Source organism: Oryx dammah, unplaced genomic scaffold (assembly GCF_014754425.2).
Source record: "Oryx dammah isolate SB20612 unplaced genomic scaffold, SCBI_Odam_1.1 HiC_scaffold_27, whole genome shotgun sequence".
Taxonomy (NCBI): domain Eukaryota; kingdom Metazoa; phylum Chordata; class Mammalia; order Artiodactyla; family Bovidae; genus Oryx; species Oryx dammah.
In genome coordinates this window covers 15,948,274-15,970,598 of record NW_024070211.1, presented here as the reverse complement: position 1 = coordinate 15,970,598, position 22,325 = coordinate 15,948,274, and the positions used below count along the sequence as shown (strand labels likewise).

General features: G+C 46.0%; 1 protein-coding gene across 4 annotated transcripts in view; it reads left to right on the top strand.

The window, feature by feature from the left end:
* The window catches only part of DIS3L2 (DIS3 like 3'-5' exoribonuclease 2), a 362,916-nt gene that overhangs the window by 195,685 nt on the left and 144,906 nt on the right, over positions 1 to 22,325 (top strand). For 3 of the 4 annotated variants that reach the window (XM_040228111.1, XM_040228112.1, XM_040228114.1), the window contains exon 10: positions 8,422 to 8,501. The exons of the other annotated variant lie outside the window; for it this stretch is intronic. In XM_040228111.1, the coding sequence (XP_040084045.1) occupies positions 8,422 to 8,501 (80 nt within the window). The remainder of the gene's footprint in view (positions 1 to 8,421; positions 8,502 to 22,325) is intronic. 4 annotated transcript variants of the gene reach the window in all.

The window sequence follows — 22,325 nt, the reverse complement described above, 5'->3', positions numbered from 1 at the left end:
GAAACTACCAGTTTTAGGTCATAAGTAGTCAAATATCAGCAATTTCACATGACTTAACTCGGTATTTTCTAATTTTGCTCTTTAAAAGGGCCAAGTAATAATGAGCATAGCAATCTCTAGGACCCTATCTTGGTTTCTAAATACCGTTCATTCTCCACTGAAAGAAATTTGGGCTCCTTAGGGACATGCTGATTATTAGTCCGGGGCAGGAAATGTATAAGGTGAGTCTGAAATATTTACTGTGCCAAAAAGCATAGAAGTGCTGGAAGACTTAAGGAGACACAGCACAAGCATGTAGAGATCACTGGAAGGGCTTCCACCAGCCTGCTGCTGCTGCTGCTAAGTTGCTTCAGTCGTGTCCGACTGTGCAACCCCACAGAAGGCAGCCCACCAGGCTCTCCCGTCTCTGGGATTCTCCAGGCAAGAACACTGGAGTGGGTTGCCATTTCCTTCTCCAATGCATAAAGTGAAAAGTCAACGAGAAGTCGCTCAGTCGTGTCCAACTCTCAGCGACCTCATGGACTGCAGCCTACCAGGCTCCTCCATCCATGGGATTTTCCAGGCAAGAGTACTGGAGTGGGGTGCCATTGCCTTCTCCCCCAGCCTAGTTTGGGACAATTTGAGTATTAGAAAGAATAGTAATGGTAATGGATTATACTTCATATCATTTTTTTAAAGTCAGTGTACCTATAATAATACTTAAAGAGAAACGAGCAACAAACAAAAAAGTAGGGAGCAGAGCAGGAAAAGCTCTTGACAGAAGAGTGTCTGCTAATAATACAGAAGGTTAAAGTACCATTTTATAGCTTGCAAAGCTATGATTGATTCAGGCAGAATTCATCAGTGGAAGCTAAAATCACTGGCTGAAAGGTTATTTGAACCTTTCTCTAATTGTTGTTTTTGTTGTTTAGTTGCTAAGTCATGTCTGACTCTTTTGTGACCCCATGGACTCTCACCTTCCAGGCTCCTCTGTCCGTGAAATTCTCCAGGCAAGAATACTGGAATGGGTTACCATTCTCTTCTCCATAGGATCTTACCCACACAGGGATTGAACCCACGTCTCCTGCATTGGTAGGTGGATTCTTTACCACTGAGCCACCAGGGAAGCCATGAAAAGTTGTTTCCGAACATGATATTCACATGATCTAAAATTTTTATCCCACAGATTAGTTATTAATTAATAAAAAGTAAAAGGGAGCCAGAACGATCTGGTCTTAGCACCTTAGCAGATCAAACCTGGCACCCTGACAGCTTGTACCTTCTGAAGGAATGTAGTACAAAGCACGCCGTCACCTGTGAAGGGTTCGTGGCAGACATTCCCCCTGAATTTAGTCAAGACTTAAAACCTAACTTTCTATTTCTTGGAAATTTAGAGATTAGTTTTGCCACATTTGATTTATTTCTGTCCTTTCCTCTCTTCCTCCTTCCATAAGAAAACAAGCTGATAAATCTAGAACATGAGACATTCTACAAAACAACTGGCCTGGACTCTTAAAAAAAAAAAAGGCAGTGTTATATTTATAGGAAAAAAAAAAGAGGGATTCATATACACTAAACAAACTAGAGACATGACTACCAAACACTATGTAAACCTTGATTAGAGACCAAGTCAGGAGGAATACAAAAAGCCAAAGAGCCTCTGTGAGAGAACTGAAGACATTTAAATATGATCTGTAGATTGTATATAGGGAAGTACATTTCATCTTTACTGTGATAGTCGTATTGTGGTTCTGCAGAAGAATGCCTTTATTCTTAGAAGACACATGCAGAAGGATAAAGGGGTAAAGTTTCATGATCTCTACTACATAATTTAAAATAGTTCAAATGTTTAAGCAAAGCTAAGCATATGAAAAGAGGGACAGAGGGAAGAGAAAGATAAAAGAAATATGTCAAAGTGTTGACATTTGATGAGTCTTAATGAGAGGTATATGGATGTTAATTTTACTATTCTTTAAACTTTCCTGAAAGTTTCACATTTTTCAAAGTGAAAATTGAGAAGAAAGTTAATTTTAACATCTTGTCTAAGGTTTTAACATCTTCTTTAAGGTTTTTAAAATTTGTTTTCTTTATTGTTAATTGGCGGAAAATTGCTTTACAATATTGTGTAGGTTTCTGCCATACATCAACATGAATCCATAGATTCTCTAAGGTTAAACCATGGCTTTCCTGGCCTGTGCTGTGACCTCTGGCTCCCAGGGTACCAGGCTAGCTTCATCTGCTCCAGGGTGTGGGTTTTTGAAGTCTAAAAGAAGCATAGAATAGCGAGAGGTTCAGTGAATGGGTGAGTAAACAAATATAACAATGGAGACCATTTTGGTCATTTCTGACCCAGTTCTTGTCATATCACAATTGTTTGGAAAGTAACCTAACAACTACATTCATGTGGTCCGGGATTCTGCTAAAGCTGGAGGTAGACCTTCTGTGGACCCTAGGTTAAAACCCTCTGAGTGGGTGAACAGATGCTCAGAGCACTGCACCCTTGCTTTATGTTCACTCTGTGGACTCATGGACTTCCCCAGTGGCTCAGACAGTGAAGAATCTGCCTGCAATGCAGGAGACCTGGGTTCGATTCCTGGGTTGGGAAGATCCCCTAGCAAAGAGAATGGACCCACTCCAGTATTCATGCCTGGAAAATTCCATGGACAGAGGAGTCTGGCAGGCTGCAGTTCATGGGATCACAATGAGTCAGACATGATTGAGCGACTAACTCTTAACAGGATGGCCTCGTATGTGTCATTTCATTACTTGCGGGGAGTGGAGGGACAGATGGACCAAGATCTCTTTCTGCTTTAAATAGTCCTTAGTCTTTTTCTGTTCTGAAAAATCTGTGATTTGTGTCCGGCTTTTTAGCATCTGTTGTGGTAGTAGTCGTGAGTGAAAGAGTATTAACATATCTGCAGCTGCCATCAGAAAAAAATAAAAGGTCCAGCCCCACTGTACTTAGAGGGGCTGATTTAGGTTTGAATGGTGCTCCCAGCTTCTTTTGCTTTTGACAGAAGTTGGCCTGTCCTGGAGGAAAATCAGTGTAAAGTAGAAGCTCGGATGAATTCAGCATCTGACTCGACTGGTTCGTCCTAGCACTCATCTGGCTGGACTCTGTACGTGATGCTCCATAGAGATGCATTATCATAGTGGAGTGCTTCAGTTCCTTAGTTACTTTTCCTGCTCCAATTCACATAAAATTTTTTTGTTTCTATATAAACTCTGTTGTTATTTTTCAGTCACTGAGTTGTGTCCAACTTTGTGACCCCAGGGACAGCAACACACCAGGCTTCCCTGTCCATCACCAGCTCTTGGAGTTTGCTCAAACTCATGTCCATTGAATCAGTGATGCCATCTAACCATCTCATCCTCTTTTGTCCCCTTCTCTTCCTACTTTCAATCTTTCCCAGTATCCGGGTCTTTTCCAATGAGTCATCTGTTGGCATCAGGTGGCCAAAGTGTTGGAGCTTCAGTTTCAGCATTAGTCCTTGACATGAATATTCAGAGTTGATACCCTTTAGAATAGACTGGTTTGATCTCCTTGCTGTCCCATCTAATCTAAGAAGGTGAGTAAAAATTGCAGTCTTTATCCCTTTAAGTTTATTTCTGAAATATTTTTCATCCCTTTCCATCCATTCACCATCATTGACCCAGATCTTTCTCACCAGAATTGCTTGCTAGCAAGGAGACAAACCCAGAGTCACGGACAGAGGAGGGCCTCTATAAATTTTGTTAGTCTGGAAATGGTCCCTGAACCGCAGTTTGTAAAACACTGTTTTATGAGAAAAGAAGATGGGATGAAGACAGAAAAGGACACCCTTGGAAACAATAACAACTGTGGTGTGACCACAGGGTTCGACGCCAGGAGGTCATGAGTTCTAATCCTAAATGTGTTTCCCAAGACACAGTGGCAAAACTGAATGGAAAAGTGCTCAAGGGAGCCCTTTCAGTCATTTTTTTTCATTCACTTATCCATCAGCTATTCATTACGTGTGTGCCTTCAGTGTGTTGGAAGAGATCTACAGGACCGGTCAGTGTCAGAGCCAGACCTTGAGGAGCTCCCAGTCTTGTCACAGTGCTGAGGCACGCGTCCATAAGTAACCCCCAGCATGCTGGGTGTAGTGGTCAGTGCTGTTGGATCGGGCCCGGTTGCAGACTTGGGCAGGGCAACTGTGGGGAGGTGACTTCTACTCTGTGGAGCCACAAAGGTTCCCTGGATAAAAAAAGCAGAGCATTGCAGCCAGGCCTTTAAAAGCTAGGTAGGTCTTAGGCGTTGGAGACTGGTGGGATAAATGTCCTAATGTTAGGAACTTCACCACTAGTGTGTGAGGGGCCAGAAGGTGTAGAGAAAAGGTTGGCACATAAGGTGCACTTTGGGAGTATGCAGTCTGATTAGAAATATACTAGTGGGGGCCGTGTCATGAAAGGCTTTGAATTCTAAGCTGCATTTCTCTTTTCCTCAGTAAGGAATTGATGAAGGTTTTTGACCAGACTCATGCTCTAAGATGATTAATCTGGCAGCAACCATGACCTTGGGGAGAACAATTTCTGTGATGTGGTAGGGGCCACGGCCCAGATCCAGGGAGGTAAATGGTGACAACGGGTGAGTAAGTGTTGCCGTGGAGACTGGACAGCTGCTTCCAGCTGCAAGGAGGCAGAGCGATGGGTGCCCTGAGGAGGAATAGGACTTAAGGTCAGAGGAAGAGCATGTGAGTGACCGAGGAGCAGAGGTTCTTTCTATGCTTCTGCTGTTTCCTGGGATCCTTGACCAGGTTGTAAGAGATTGCAGAAGGCTTCTAGTTAATCTTCATGTGTTCTTTTCCAGGACCAATGGCCTTGAGCAAAACAGTCTTCGAGGTTTTCTGTCACTTTAAAAAGTTTGACTAAGCCCTTGAGTCACGTGCCTTCAGAAGCTGGTTACATAACCCGGCTCCGGATTGGGTTTCTGCAGCCTCATGCGCTGGAGCCCTGGTTCTCTCCCTCCCCCACCTGGCACTTGATTTTCTGTGTGTCAGGGTTAGTTTCTTTCTAACCATTGTTGCGGAACTCTTTAAATATTTGGTCTCACAGGTTCTAAAAACTGGCAGGCCAGGCTGCTCCCTGCAGGTTGTGAGACCAAAGGCTTCCAGAAGAGGAGCCAGTACAATCCCAAGCATGTTAACCGAGTGTAACAGCTGCGCAGAGCACCGCCTCTGCAGGGCCGGGCTCCCAGGGCTGAGGCCAGCAGCTCCCAGCCGCTGTGGCCCGCAACCAGGAAGAGCCCTCCTGCACCACATCGTGGCCGAGTCGTAATTGTGGCGATGACAACAGATTAAATCGCTGGCTCTCAGCACTGAGGACTGGGGTTTGTCAGGGTCACTCACTGTTCCCTCGCTTCTCCCAATTTTCCATAGTGAGAGAGCAAGCTTGGAGTCCACTGCTAGAGTGCAAATGCTGGCTGGGAGCTCTCCGAGTTTTACTCTCTCTAGAAGTTAGTTCTCTTAGTAGCCTAGACTGCCTGTCTCTTTTCTTCCAGCACCCCCTCAAGATTCCAAATGTTGTAACCCCTCAATATATGTGCATATGTTTTTATATGCTGTTTTTTTAATAATGATTTAAGACCACTTGCAGATACACATATAATGCAGTGAATAACTTTTATATCAGGTTTCAGGGCAAAAGGAATATATGAATAGGAGAATAGGCACCCAGGATAAAGATTAGTTCATAAAGTTCAAATTATAAATAAGATTCTCTCGAAACAGATCACACGTTTTTTTCTGAGTTTCCTAGCAGCCAGAGCAAAGAAGGAAACTTAAAAAGGATAAAATTCACACATGTGTGTGAGGTACAGGCAGACCATCAGCTCAGGAAAAGAAAAGGGAGTCTTTGCACTGCGTAAGCTTGTTGTGTAAGTGCCCATGAAAGGGGCACTGAATGAGCAAGAGCAAGGCCCTCACCGGCTTCCCTGCAGTGAATAGCGCAGCCATTTGGTTGACTTCTTGTGGTGTCCCATGGGGTAGGCTTGGTGGTGAGGCCCTGTATGACAGGATTCCACTGTGACGGGTGTCTCATGGGTGCATTTATCACCCCTCAAATCTGGGAGATTCTCTGCCACAAAAAAAGTACCAAGATCAAATGACTCTGGCAAGGATTATGCAATTCCAGCACGTTGAAGGCTCTGAGAAGTTCTCCAATTAAAAAATTGGCTCAGCATTTACCAAACTGATTTAATTATACGACCTTTAAAAAAAATTAAAACACTTACTTTGGAAACACTGAAGGAAATGGCAACCCATTTCAGTATTCTTGCCTGGGAAATCCCATGGACAGAGAAGCCTGGCGGGATACAGTCCATCGGACAGTCCACGTGTTCACAAAGAGTTGTATACAACTGAGCGACTAACACTTTGACTTGGTCTGAAACAAAGATTAGCACACTTCCTGCTAAGAGTCAGACAGACATTTTAGTAAACAGCCCCTGCCAAAAGTACCCACCTCAACTCTGCCATCGTATCCTAAAAGCTTGATGATGTTTTGATAAAGCTTCGTTTCTGTATGCTGAAATTTGAATTTCATACAATTTTCACATGTCATGAAATAATGTTTTTCTTATTTCTTTTTCAATCATTTAAAAAGACAAAAACCATTCTTAGCTTGCAGGCTGTTCAGAAACAGGTGGCAGGCCCAGTTTGGTCTGAGAGCTGTAGTTGGCCAAACCCTGATCAAGATACTGTTTGGATGGTACGCCTTCCAGCAATCCTTCCTGAATACCATTCCTCAGAGTTGTTTTCATTCAGACTTTTATCTTTCTGGTTTAAGAGCACATTTTCTTGAAAAAGTGTAATGGAGCATTGGTTTTAGTGCTTATGGGCTAGTCTTAAGATTTTTCTCAAAGGTTGTGTGGGCCCTCTCAGACATATACAAACTAATAATTGAAGCCTTAAAGTTTTATTCTGCCACATATGGCTGAATCAGTTTGAGGCTGTAAATGTTTTAGTGAGCCTTATCTTTTTTTCATAGAAATAAAATTCTCAAAGCACCTAGAGACATTTGATTTTAAGAAAACTTAACTTCCTGGTTAAATCTCTAAGTAAACCAGTAAACTGTGGCCCTCGTCAAGCTAACAGAATATTCTTTTTGATTTTTGCTAGAGGAACATTCTTTTAGTTTCTTAGCTGCCCTTACGGTGATTGTAGGTGGATCAAAACTTTCCCACCACCAAGTTGGACATTTCAGTTTCAATTAAAAAAGTATTTATTGAGTACTCAGGATTTACAATGCAGTTTGCTTACTTTTATGGAGGATACTAAAAGGAACAAGAAACAGATAGCTTTACCTTGTGAATCAAGTTCAAGAGCCTCACCAATTTAGAGCCCATTGCCACGGTATCAGGATTAATTTCACCTCATTGTCTTCCCGTAAGGTTACACTCATTACTTCCTGTTAGGATGCATTCATTACTTCCTGTCAGGTGGCATGCATTACTTTCCATCAGGATGCACTCATTACCTCTGGAGGAGAGTCCAATGGGAGTGGGGAGTGCTGACTCAAATAGCCTGCCTATGGGGAAGGGAGGGTGGTTTCTGCCAAACACCCCAACCTCCAGGCCAGTGCCTGAGTAGATGGGGTGGGCGGTATGTAGAACTAAGGACTGCCCAAATCTTAGATATTTACATGGTAGGAATGGCTGGGTTAGGTGGGGCATGTTACTTGGGAAATTCTAAAGCAAAATAAGACTGTCCAAGGGCTTCACAGATTAGGAATGAGATGTGCACAGGGATACTGTGGTGATAAATAGGCATGGGGTATACTTAAGTGTATGAGCTTGGGGGAAGTATACAATTATTTTCAAGGGAAAAAAAATTATTAGGGCCATTTCTAAGTAGAATTGCATCATGGCCAACTAAATGGGCCCAAAGCTTTTCACAGAACCTACTCTTGGGGCTCATCCCTGTGTCATGAGTCAGGCCATTTATTCTTAGGCACATCCTGCTTTTGCAAGGCCAGAGAAGGCTCAGTAAATTTTGCTTATATAATCCTTGAAGGACAGGTTCCCATCAACCATCGAGAAAGAGGGAGGCGAAGAAAGGACGGACCATCAGAGAGTTAATTTACTGAAGGGACTTGCCCCTCTTCAGAGGGACTTCTTGGGAATCCTCACTCCCAGAGGCTGCCTCACCTCCACGTGCCCGCACTTGTTTCTCAGGATCAAGGAGAAAGAGGGGCTAGGCCACAGAGAGGAGGAGAAGGGCCCTCAGAGTCAGTACAGAGCCTTGTTAACCTCCCTAGTTCACAGTTTACTAAAGATCCCCTTCTCGGAGAGACAAGAGAGAAGTCCCTCCCACTTTGCCTACTATTTATACATTTGCAAAATAACTGTTCTTTAAAGCTGCACTCCGGTGGGGTCAAGTTTTGGTTATTTGTGGCCTTGCTAATTATGTCTTCAATCTTTCCTAGAAAAGACTGTATCTTCACCATTGACCCGTCAACCGCCCGAGACCTCGATGACGCCCTCTCCTGCAAGCCCCTCGCTGATGGTAGGATGGGGTTTCTGTGCACGCTGGGTGGTAGGCCAGGGCGCACAGTGTAACATGCAGGATTAGGTTTGCTCTGTCCCTGAACTTGCCCCCTGCCTCTGAGCCTCCACAAGTATGTGACCTCAAGACTGTGCTCCCGAGCCGACTTTGGTGAGAGGTGGGAATAAGAAATGTCCTCTTAAGGGATCCTCCTCAGGCTTCAGAAGGGGCAGCAGGGAGGGCAGAAGAACTGATTTCAGGCCTGGCCCTGCAGGAAGTGCATGGCATGTAGAGAAGAAGAAGCCCCTGAGCCCTGCCTAGGAGAAGCACAGAGTTCTTCACCTGAACTGAACGACACACAGCGGTGATTCCAGGTTCAGCAGGGTAGCAGGACAGCCCCTCTGAGGAAGCCCCTCAGGGCCAGTGCCGCTCAACAAGGGTCTTCAACCTGCCCAACAGGCTGTGGAAGGCAGTCATCAGTGGCTCTTGAAACCTTCTTTGGGGACAGAGATAGGAAAAAGTAGGATTTGAAAACTACAGTAGCGGGAAGGGAAAGTGTGTGAGGTGTGAGAAGAGTAACCCTGCTATCTGCTTCTTCACGCCCCCAACCCCAACCACCACCATGTGTTGCTCCAGCTTCTCAAGCTGCTTCCTGCCCTGCTCTGGGGTGGGCAAGAGGGTGTCTGGTGACTGCTGTGGCATGAGTCATTCTCCAGTATGGCTTTCGCCGGCCTGCCCCTGATGGTATCCACCTTTGGGGCTTAAATATGCTGCAGAGTATTGGTGGCCCAGCGACCTGGTCTTTGCAAACCCTGCAGAGATGTTCACATATTCCATTAATATCCAGAACTCCATGGGTTCAGTGTGTTGTCTCTTCTCCATAATAGACAGGGAGGCTCTCAATCTATGGAAAGCTGAGAGACAGAAAATACTACTGCCCAGAAATGCTCTCATCGTCTTCTAGTGGGAGTTTTCCTTGAGATGCTGGGTCATGTTGCTTGGTGTTTTCAACCACAGACAACTGAAAGGACGAGAAGGGATAAAGGGAGAGGAAAGGTCTTATGTGAACTTCAGACGAGTTACGTATTTTTACAGCCCAAAGTCAGAGCAGTCTACTTAAAAAAGCAAGTAGCACATTGGTTTCTTATATCTGAGCAATCTTTGCTACCTGCAAAGGCTTGGGCCTTCTCACACTCACGTCCACTCCCCTGAGCTCCAGCTGAAAAGCGTCCCCGGCAGAAAGCCCAGTGACGCTGGACCTCACTTCTTGTATTTCCTTTCTCTCCAGGTTCATAGCCCTGCTCTATTTGTAGCCAAATGCTTGGAAACTGTTGTTTCATTTACTTTAGCCGCTTCTGTAGTAGTTAATGGCGGGAGGGTGGGCCTGATCCCCATCTCCCCTGTCTCAGCTGGCCCGCATGGTATTCCCCTTGGGGCACACCGGGGAGCAGGCACATGTCCTGCCCTGCCTCACTCCACACGCTATGTGTCGTGTCTAGGGCACCAGGTTACCAGCAGAGGCTTCATGTAGGAAAATGGCAAAAGGTGGGGCCAGAGGGTTGACTGGGGACAAGTTGTACATGTTTAGAAATTTCCAACGTATTCCAAAGAATATGCCTCATCAGACAATCGAAAACTGATTGTTTTCAAACTGCTCTTCAGGGAAAGCAGTCCCAGTCATTTAGCAGTGCAAGGTAGAGGAAAAGGACAGCATTAATAGCCGAGAAACATTGTGATCGTTTAGAGAGACAGATCGAAGCGCCTGGACTGGAGAGGAGAGAAGTCTTAGTCGCTCAGTCGTGTCTGACTCTCTGCGACCCCATGGACTGTAGCCCTCCAGGCTCCTCTGTCCATGGAATTCTCCAGGCAAGAATACTGGAGTGGGTAGCCATTCCCTTCTCTGGGTATCTTCCTGACCCAGGGATCGAACCTGGGTCTCCTGCGTTGCAGGCAGATTCTTTACCATCTGAGCCACCAGGGAAGCCCGGACTGGAGATGCTGGCATTATTATTAATGGGGTTGGAGAGGACAGCTGTGGAAAAAGCAGTAATGACAGAAGATCAATGGGGGTGGATGTTGGAGTAGAGGGAGGGGAATCCAAGATGGGGCAAAAGTGCCAACCTGGATGATGAGGACGTGGAATCTGTGTGGAAACTGGGAAACGAGGACAGGCTGGTTTCAGAGAGAGCATGTCTATATGGAATTGCTGCCTGATGACATGTGTTTGGGTTTCCCTGGTAGCTCAGATGGTATATGTAAGCTGCTGCAGATGCTCTGCAGAGGAGGTAGGGGACAGGTGGGCTAAATGTGTGCGGTTCATCTTGTCATATCCAGGGAGCCGTGGAGATGAGTAGATAACGCAGCAGAACTCAAAGGGTGATTTTCTTAGGATGATGGGACCGTAAGTGATTTTGCCCTTTTGCCTAGTTTCCAGATTTTCATAATGTGGTAATAATAGCTTTATAATGAAAAAGTTTTGTAATAAAAAAAATTATGAGGTGCCAGAAATTACAGGCTGCCCAGTAGCCACCATCCCAGGTGATGAGATACCTTCCATCTGCTTCGCTACTCCTGCGTGCCAGAGGAGTGAGGAGCGTCTGGTCGTTTGGCAGAGCAGCAGAAAAAGGACATGGAAAGGAGTCAGGGAAGAGTCTGAAAAGACCTGAGTTGGGCAGTCAAGCATTTTTTTGGTGGCACTTCTACAGTTGGCCTTTGTGACAGCAGTTTCTGCCAGGGCCATTTATCCAGGGGGATGAAAAGTGAAAGTCAATTCCAGTTTGGATTGGGGAGAGGTTGGCTAAGTTCAGGTTCCGTTAGTTAACAGTTCGTGTCAGTTCTTGCTTAGAGGAAAAACTGTTTAATGTTTCAGAAAGCAAGTGATGTTTTCTGGGCATATGTTCATCATCTGCAACCGTTTTTATGTAAAGAAAACGTAAAGGCTAAATTTGCCTTTGGTCCCGTTGAAATCGTCTGAATGACTCTTCTGTGAAAATGAAACACACAGACTGGAGTAACTTATTTAGTTCTTACCCTCCCTTTCTGTAGAGTTCAGAGGCCCCCCAGGACTTGTTACGAGTATCTCTCCCATAGGTATGAGATTTAGGCACTACAGTCTGTGAAGAATCCTGCAGAAATGCTATGACACCTGCTCCCCAGTAGGCTGTGGTCAGATTGGGAGGCAGAGGAGGGGGTGCCTATTGGCCTTGGGAAAGATTCTGCTAGTCATCTCGCCTGGTAGTTCCCCACTTCTTACAGCCTGTGAACGCACTCAAGGGCCCCATGAACACACTTGAGGCCCCCAGGAACACACTTGAGGGCATCATTCCCACAAGCATTACCAGCCCGCCAACTTAAACATGGAGTCTTTCAGCTTAGCTCAAGAAAGTATTTAAAAGTGCAGACGAGAAAGACTGGTGTCATAATGAAAACCCAGCACCTAAAACCAGTAAATCACACGCTGCAGTGTTTGATGGCTGTAGCAGATCACTCAGCGCACACCCCACAGTTGACCTCACCAGTCAAGTGTGGGAACGTCACAATTGTCACCCTACCCTCTGCTTTTCAGATTACTTCTCCCGCGTCTGCTTATTGAATATCCAGATTGCACTTTAACTCTCTACCTGACAGGCAGCCCGTTCGGCCTTAAGATTGTGTGACTATTGGGAAATCCTCCCCGGTAATGATCTGAAATACTCTTTCTTCCTGTGACTTTCCACTTGTTGGTCCCATGTGTGGCCCTTGGGGTCCTATAGAATAAATCTTGTCTCTCATGTGACAGCCCTCAGATACTATATAACAGCTGTCCTGTATGTCGAACCACAGCTTCTCAGCTGAGCATCCGGTATATTTTTCTATGTCCTGTAGCTTGTGAAATTTGAGCCCATTTCCCATGTCACAGAGTTACTTCTGCCTCTGTGAGTTCTGAGGTAGGTGGCTGCCTGTATTTGGACTTCTCTGTGTCTGCCAGAGCACGATGACTCTGTTCAGCCAGTTCCAGCCACCCATTTTATTCAGTTAAACCTGCCTTATTGCTTTGCTCTAGTCTCCGAGAGAGGAAGTCATCAGCCAGACAACTTAGGACTTTTATTCAACTTTTATTCAGGCTCCCAACAGATACTACAGGAAATTGCTGTTCTCTGCTTCTCTGGCATCTCTTTGCTTCTCTAGTGTTATTCTGCAGTGAGTGCTCTGCCATTGAACATGGCAGGAGCAGCCTTGCCAGACCTTAGAGCTGAAGGACTGGGGAAGGAGTGGGGGGTTGGGACTGACTGCTAACAGGTTTGGGGTTTCTTTGAGGGGTGATGAAAATGTTCTGAAATGACTAGTTATACAACTCTGTGAATATACTAAAAACCATTGGAGGAAAATGAGTGAGTAAATGAATAAGAATAAATACATAAACAAATCCCTTTATCCTTGAGGCTTTCTGGAAATGGGAATTCACACCTTGACGATCACTGAACAGAAGTCTTAATGGAATGAACACCTGGCTGGATTCCCAGAGTCGCATCCCTCTGGCCTGTCTCTCCTCCTCGCTGCTTTCATCCCTGAACCATGAAAATCCTGCCCAAGGAGTGAGCACACATCTTAGGTACTCAGCCACCTGCGCCTTCCCTCCACCCCCTTGGAGGGCAGCCATCTGACTCACAGAAAGGAGGAACCGTCCAGCTGACTGGGTGTGAGAAAGTGCTCCAGGAGTGGCTGGCGTCCTGCCTGAGGGACCCCAGGAGAGCACTATGCCTACGCTGCTGTAGGGGGCACCAGCCTCCCTGTCGCTTTGTCTCTGTGATCTGGCTTTTGCTTTCCCTTCCCTGAGGAGGGAGGACTCGGGAGCTCTGTTCCTGGGAGCCCTTCTCACTCAGGGAATAGGAATAAGACACTAGGAGAGAGCCTGTAAGAATTCCATAGAAGTCTTACCCGTGTGGTTACATGTGTCACTTGCTGAGAGTTCTTGTCATGACTCGTCACCTTTGGAGGTAGGGAGGAAGTAGGAGCTGGAAAGACTCTGCCCCTGCTGTGTGCCAAGCTTAGGCCAGAGAACCTGAGCCATAGAAGGGCACAGGGGGTCGTAATTTTAATGAGTGGAGTGTGGTCCTGAAGGCTCTGGGTCTGCTGCTGGAAAGGGAGGGCATGGGGGTCCTGAAGGTATGAGCACGGGGTTCTGGCGAATCCTAGTAGCCAGACTGGACCCTGTTCCTGGGTTCAGTCCTGCGTCTAGAAAGATCTCACCCCACCAGTCGCTCTTCACGCCCCCTTCACATTTCCCTTTACTCTGGCTTCTTCCTTTCACAAACTTAAGTCTCCATCCTGTAAAACCCTCCTCAGCCCCCTACAGCCTCAGGAGCAGTCGTCTTCCCTTGCCCATCAAAGACCTGTCTGTATTTGCTGCAGTCACTCTCCTGTCTCCCACTTTTTTCTTATTCCCTTTGCTACGTGGCTCCAGAAAGTTCAGTGGTGCAGGTTGTGCCCGATTTCAGTTCAGCAAACGTGTGCATTGTTTCACTTTTCACCTACTCTTCTTTGGGCTCTGGCGGCTCTAGTTGCTCTTGGTCATTGGACTCTTTTTCTCTGGTTGTCCTCTTTAAGTCTTCTCTATCTTCCCCCTTCTCTGTCTGCCTCATGGGAGTCTGTGGGACTTCCACTCCAGTCCCCTTCCTTCCTTGTGCCTCAGCCTTTGCGCCCTGTTCCCTCTGCTTGATTGCTCTTTCCCTGGAGAGCTGCGTGGCTGATTCAAGATGTGACAGGTGGCTGTCTTCAGGAAGACCTTCCCTAGCCATCTTGCCTCTAATTTCTCCACGCCCCCAGCCCCTCTCCAACATCCTTGCTGTACTTTTTTCCTCACCACTCATCACCCAGTGACATGCTGTTGACTGTCTTATTTCTTATCTACCTTCCCACCACCCATCCACCCCCTTGCAGTGCGAGACTCAGAGGAGGAGCTCAGTGAGTCTCTGTACCTATGCTGATGTTCGTAGCCTCCCAAGAGGGGAGGGGGTTCTCAGGTAGAGGGAAGATTGTGTGCAGAGCCCCAGGTGCCAGATACATGGTAATTTGGAGGGAAACACACAGAACCGGGACTCTGGACCATGAGGTTCAAGTAGGGTGGTGGTTGTAGATGAAGCAGGGAGGAGACTAAATTCTTTCATAGGTCCTGCTAGAAAGTTTAGATTTTATGGAGAAGACAGCATTTAAGTTGGAGAGCAACATCATCCATCCATTCAAGAAATGAGAAATATGATTTGAGGAGCAAGGGCTCCTCTTTCTGCTGGATCTACAACAGAGGAAAAGCCCCGACAAGCTCCCTGTCCTTCCCAGTTCAATGTCAAGTAGCTGTCAACCAGGAAGTATGGGAATGGCCCATGGTTGAGATGCGAGAGTGGCATGGGGGACAGACAGTAGTATTTAAACCTAGATTTGAAGAATTAACGGAGTGAGCCACACAAAAGAGTGGGTAGAAAGAACGTTTCAAGCAAAGGGAACAGAGCATGTGGAGGCCCTGAAGTATAAAGACTTTGGTATGCAAAGGAACCGGAAGTCAGCATGGCTGAACTGTGGTGGGGTAGGAGGAGCCTCTGAGGGCTTGCAGGCTCTCTTCCTGAGTGAGAGTTTTATCCCGAGTGTAATGGTAAGCAGAGAGCTTTAAGCAGGAGAGATTCGGGATCCAGCCTGCAGGTTGGAGAGCTCGCTGTGGCAGCAGTGAGGAGTTGGGATGGAGCATGGGGTTAAGATAGTCTAGGTGGGAGCTGGCAGTTGCCCCAACCAAGACAGAGGCTGTGGAGCCAGAAGTGTGGGAGGCACTAGCCAAGGGGGACATCGGGGCAGCTGCAGGAGCCTCTTAAGTGCTCTCTCTTGACGACCCTTTTCTTCCCACTCATGGAAACCAAGGCAGTCCTTATAAAATGAAGGTCTGATCAGGTCGTTCCCCTACCCCACCCCCTCCAAGACTTCGCATCCTGCTGAGGATGGAAACCCGAGTCCTCACGGGGACCTACTGCTCTCTCTCTCTAACCACCTCTCCTCCAAGTCCTCACTGGGACCTGCTGCTGTCTCTGTCTCTAACCACCCCTCCACCCTTCTTTCCTGCAGTCACTTTCTCACCCAAACTCCTCCAGCCATCATGGCCTTGGTGCTGTCCTTCAGATGGGCCAGGCTGCTCCTGCCTCAGCACTTTTGTACTTCCTGTTTCCTCTGTCTGGATCCCCCTTCTCCCGGATCTGTCACTACTCTAAATTCTGCTCAAATGTCATCTGAAGGAAACCCTTCCTGAGCACTCTGTCACTACATTCTTCTCTCCCCACCCATTTGTTGATTTTCCTTAAGGTACTTGTGTGGGTCTGTCCCCCTGGAGGTGAGCTTTATGAGAGAAAGGACTGTCCTGTTGTTCACTGTTGAACCCTCAGTGCCCTGTGTCCTGTGTGTTACATAGTTGACATGCATGGCAATGTTTGTAGAAGGAGCAAGTTAGTAAGCTTTTGATATTATAAGTAGAAGAAGAATCTAGAATGTCATCTAAGCTTCTGGCTTGGGCAGGAGCTGGAACATAATAGAGGAAAACAATAGAATGGGAAAGACTAGAGATCTCTTCAAGAAAATTAGAGATACCAAGGGAACATTTCATATAAAGATGGACTTAATAAAGGACAGAAATGGTAGGGACCTAACAGAAGCAATGCCAGTCTATGTCTGATGCAGGATATGACACGCTTGGGGCTGACGCGCGGGGATGACCCAGAGAGATGTTGTGGGGAGGGGGGTGGGAGGGGGGTTCATGTTTGGGAACGCATGTACACCTGTGGTGGATTCATGTCAATCTATGCCAAAACCAATACAGAATTGTAAAGTAAAAATTAAAAATAAATAAATAAATTAAAAAAAAAAAAGAACAGGTGGCAACACAGAATAAGTACAAAAAAGAACTTCATGACCCAGATAATCACGAAGGTGTGATCACTCACCGAGAGCCAGACATCCTGGAATGTGAAGTCAAGTGGACCTTAGGAAGCATCATTACAAACAAAGCTATTGGAGGTGACGGAATTAGAGTTGAGCTATTTCAAATCCTGGAAGATGATGCTGTGAAAGTACTATACTCAATATGCCAGCAAATTTGGAAAACTCAGCAATGGCCACAGGACTGGAAAAGGTCAGTTTTCATTCCAATCCCAAAGAAAAGCAATGCCAAAGAATGCTCAAACTACCACACAATTGCACTCATCTCACACGCTAGTAAAGTAATGTTCAAAATTCTCCAAGTCAGACTTCAGCAATACGTGAACCATGAACTTCGTGATGTTCAAGCTGGTTTTAGAAAAGGGAGAGGAACCAGAGATCAAATTGCCAACATCTGCTGGATCATTGACAAAGCAAGAGAGTTCCAGAATAACATCTACTTCTGCTTTATTGACTATGCCAAAGCCTTTGACTGTGTGGATCACAATAAACTGTGGAAAATTCTGAGAGAGATGGGAATACCAGACCATCTGACCTTCCTCTTGAAAAACCTGTATGCAGGTCAGGAAGCAACAGTTAGAACTGGACATGGAACGACAGAGTGGTTCCAAATAGGAAAAGGAGTATGTCAAGGCTGTATATTGTCACCCTGCTTATTTAACTTCTATGCAGAGTACATCATGAGAAATGCTGGACTGAAAGAATCACAAGCTGGAATCAAGATTGCTGGGAGAAATATCAATAACCTCAAATATGCAGATGACACCACCCTTATGGCAGAAAGTGAAGAGGAACTAAAAATCCTCTTGATGAAAGTGAAAGAGGAGAGTGAAAAAGTTGGCTTAAAGCTCAACGTTCAGAAAACGAAGATCATGGCATCTGGTCCCATCACTTCATGGCAAATAGATGAGGAAACAGTGGCAACAGTGGCAACAGTGGCTGACTTTATTTTTCTGAGCTCCAAATCACTGCAGATGGTGATTGCAGCCATGAAATTAAAAGACGCTTACTCCTTGGAAGGAAAGTTATGACCAAACTAGACAGCATACTGAAAAGCAGAGACATTGCTTTGTCCACAAAGTTCTGTCTAGTCAAGGCTATGGTTTTCCCAGTGGTCATGTATGGATGTGAGAGTTGGACTATAAAGAAAGCTGAGCACGGAAGAATTGATGGTTTTGAACTGTGATGTTGGAGAAGACTCTTGAGAGTCCCTTGGACTGCAAGGAGATCCAACCAGTCCATCCTAAAGGAGATCAGTCCTGGGTGTTCATTGGAAGGACTGATGTTGAAGCTGAAATGCCAATACTTTGGCCACCTCATGCGAGGGGCTGACTCATTTGAAAAGACCCTGATGCTGGGAAAGATTGAGGGGAGGAGGAGAAGGGGATGACAGAGGATGAGATGGTTGGATGGCATCACCGACTCAATGGACATGGGTTTGGGTGGTCTCCGGGAGTTGGTGATAGACAGGGAGGCCTGCATGCTACGGGTTCATGGGGTCACAAAGAGTCGGACATAACTGAGTGACTGAACTGAACTGAATGCTGTTCAACAAGAAATACTGAGAAGAGCCAACTTTGGAGGGGAGCATGGTGTGTTCAGACAAGCCCATGTTGGGTTTCCAGTCCGAGGGTCATCCAGGTAGAAATACCAAGGAGACAAATGAAAGGAGTCACTTGTCCAAGGCTGGAGATGGAGATTTGGGGTCATCAGTGCGTGGGTCTGGGAGAGATGGCCCAGGACCGGTCACAGGCAGAGAGTAGGACCCTAGCTGGACTCCTGGGAAGATGAGGAAAATTAACCAAGAGATGAGGCCAGGGAGACTAGAGGCAAAGGAGAGGCGGCTGGCTGAGCAGGCTAAATGGCGAAAAGTCAGAAAGCCTGAAGAAAGTCAGGTAGAAGAGAACTGGAGAGTCTGGGCTTGGCAACCAGGTCATTGACGACCTTGATGAGACTAATGTCAGGGGCTTTGAGGAGGGGAGGCCAAACTGCGGGTGGCAGAGAAGGGAGTGGAAAACAGGAGTGGAGATGGTAATGGAGGGTGAACAGCTCTCCCCTTGGGACAGAGAAGCAGGACATAGGGAGTGGGACCCCTGCTGAGTATTTACAAAGGATAATACTTCAATCATGAGAGGAAGTGACTGGCCTGTTGAGGGCAGAAGGGGTGGGGGCTCTGCAGGGAGCAGGGGACAGTGGAAGGGCTGGATGGGAGCTGACCAGGAGCCCATTGCACCTAGCTACCCCGGACTGAGCTGGAATACTGCCAAGCTTGGCTGATTTCCTCTAGCCTCTTAGATGTGGGAGCAGAAATTGCAATGATCCAAATTTGGGGGGTTGTTGTGAGGGAGGACATGGTGGGCACCAGGACAAGGGCGCTGGGATCTTGATTCCCCTTAAATCTGTTTCTTCTCCGTCCCCTGCTTTTATAAAGACATCATCACCTACTACCTGGTCAACCAAAGCTTTTTTTCCCAAGGGAATCCTGAAATTACAGTTAATCCCTTTTCCTTTCAACACTGTTGTCATGGCCTTGTCAGTAATCTCCCCCTCCTCCCTGTCCGTCCTGCACTTGGCTACCCAGCTAGTGTTCCTTTATGTACATGCAAATACCAGCTCATGTCACTTTTCTGCTTGAAAACCTCCTCGTACCTACAGCACAGTCCACGTTTTTTGGCAGAGCTTTTTTACCAAAGCCCTTTACTTTAAGATTAGCACCCAGCCTCCTTTCTCTCCTTCCCTACCTCCAAGTGCCACTTCTCCCAACACACACACACTAATGGGATCTGGCCACTCCTCGCTTTGCATGTGCACTGCACTCTACCCTGTGCCCTGGACCCCGCTGGCCCTCTGCCCTCCCCTTAGAATGCGTGGCCTCCCTGGATACTGCGGTGTCAGAATTTCGTTCAAGAGCGTGATGAAACCTCTATGGAGCTTTCCTTTCCTCCTGGCAGAATGAACTGTTCCTAGTCTATCAGCAGGTTGCCTTCATGTGCCTAAGGCAGTAGACATCATGGCTTGTGGATGTGGATTCTCCTTTTTGCTTGTTTCCTAAAAGCAGGGCATCCCTGGGACATTTCTGTGTCCTCCATATCATGTGTGGTACCCTGCGTTTGAAAACTGCTTGATCTACTCAGCCTAAGCATCTCGTTACAGACTTTTCGTGTTTCTCTCCCCTTTTTGTTTCTGGCCTTGCCCTTTTTATTTCCACCTTGCTTCAGCCCTTAAGTTTGTGGGTTGCCTGTATACTTAAAAGCTGACATATAAACTTATACCACATGTCCTCCTGTGATGTCTGCTTCTTTATAATTAGGTGTTCCTTTCCCTTATCACAATCAAGATTTTGAGTCCATCTCATCATGTCTCAGTGATCGTGTAAGATCACTGAATTACGTCCATGATCATGACATTTGTCCCTGCAGCTCTAGGGATTGGCATATCTGAGACTCACTTCTTCCCCAGTATTTTCTTGCGTGAGTCTGTTGTATAGCCTGTACCGCTTTTCTCATTTCATACCTACAGGCTTCCATAGTAACTTGTTTATTGCTTTTATTTGTCATTTAATCCATCTCCTTCTTGTTTAATCCTTGCCATTTCCAAATTCGAGGGCTTCCCTGGTGGCTCAGACAGTAAAGAGACTGCCTGTGGTGCAGACCAGGGTTTGATCCCTGGGTCAGGACAATCCCCTGGAGAAAGAAATGGTGACCCAAAATTCAATGAGTGCTAATTTTCTGATAAAATTTACCTACTGAATGAACCTTAACATGATAGTGAAAAGCAACAATAACAAAAACTGGTTTATGATACAAAAGCCAGAACTTTTTTCCTTTAATTATTTTGGCGAACAGGCTTGCTAGTTACGAAAGGGCTTTTTAACAGCCAAGCACATCTGCAGTGACAATATGATCATCTGTTAGGCTGGAGAAATGGGAAGCTGGTATTACAAAAAACCAAGTTTTCCATTGGTAACAGATCTTAATTAATGGCATGTTTCAGTTCAGTTCATTCGCTCAGTTGTGTCCGACTCTTTGTGACCCCATGAATCACAGCACGCCAGGCCTCCCTGTCCATCAGTTCGCTCAAACTCATGTCCAACAAGTCGGTGATGCCATCCAGCCATCTCCTCCTCTGTTGTCCCCTTCTCCTCCTGCCTCCAATCCCTCCTAGCATCAGGGTCTTTTCCAATGAGTCAACTGTTCTCATGAGGTGGCCAAAGTATTGGAGTTTCAGCTTCAACATCAGTCCTTCCAATGAACACCCAGGACTGATCTCCTTTAGGATGGACTGGTTGGATCTCCTGCAGTCCAAGGGACTCTCAAGAGTCTTCTCCAACACCACAGTTCAAAAGCATCAATTCTTCGGTGCTCAGCTTTCTTCAAGTCCAACTCTCACATCCATACATGACTGCTGGGAAAACCATAGCCTTGACTAGACTGCCTCTGTTGGCAAAGTAATATCTCTGCTTTTGAATATGCTATCTAGGTTGGCCATAACTTTCCTTCCAAGGAGTACGTGTCTTTTAATTTCATAGCTGGAATCACCATCTGCAGTGATTGTAAAACCCCAAAAACTAAAGTCTGACACTGTTTCCCCATCTATTTGCCATGAAGTGATGGGACCAGATGCCATGATCTTCGTTTTCTGAATGTTGAGCTTTAAGCCAACTTTTTCACTTTCCTCTTTCACTTTCATCAAGAGGCTTTTTAGTTTCTCTTCACTTTCTGCCATAAGGGTGGTGTCATCTGCATATCTGAGGTTATTGATATTTCTCAAGTGGAAGTGAGAAATAGATTTAAGGGACTAGATCTGATAGAGTGCCTGATGAACTATGGACGGAAGTTCATGACATTGTACAGGAGATAGGAATCAAGTCCATCCCCATGGAAAAGAAATGCAAAAAAGCAAAATGGCTGTCTGAGGAGGCCTTACAAATACATGTGAAAAGAAGAGAAGTGAACAGCAAAGGAGAAAAGGAAAGATATAAGCATCTGAATACAGAGTTCCAAAGAATAGCAAAGAGAGATAAGAAAGCCTTCTTCAGCGATCAATGCAAAGAAATAGAGGTAAGCAACATAATGGGAAAGACTAGAGATCTCTTCAAGAAAATTAGAGATACCAAGGGAATATTTCATGCAAAGATGGGCTTGATAAAGGACAGAAATGGTTTGGACTTAACAGAAGCAGAAGATATTAAAAAGAGGTGGCAAGAATACACAGAAGAACTATACAAAAAAGATCTTCATGACCCAGATAATCATGATGGGGTGATGACTCACCTAAAGCCAGACATCCTGGAATGTGAAGTCAAATGGGCCTTAGAAACCATCACTACGAACAAAGCTAATGGTATGTTTCAGTTCAGTTCAGTTCAGTTGCTCAGTCATGTCCGACTCTTTGCGACCCCATGAATCGCAGCACTCCAGGCCTCCCTGTCCATCACCAACTCCCGGAGTTCACTGAGAGTCACATCCATCGAGTCAGTGATGCCATCTCATCCTCTGTTGTCCCCTTCTCCTCCTGCCCCCAATCCCTCCCAGCATCAGAGTCTTTTCCAATAAGTCAACTGTTTGCATGAGGTGACCAGAGTACTGGAGTTTCAGCTTTAGCATCAGTCTTTCCAAAGAAATCCCAGGGCTGATCTCCAGAATGGACTGGTTGAATCTCCTTGCAGTCCAAGGGACTCTCAAGAGTCTTCTCCAACACCACAGTTCAAAAGCATCAATTCTTCAACACTTCGCTTTCTTCACGGTCCAACTCTCACATCCATACATGACCACTGGAAAAACCATAGCCTTGACTAGATGGACCTTTGTTAGAAAAGTAATGCCTCTGCTTTTCAATATGCTGTCTAGGTTGGTCATAACTTTTCTTCCAAGGAGTAAGCACCTTTTAATTTCA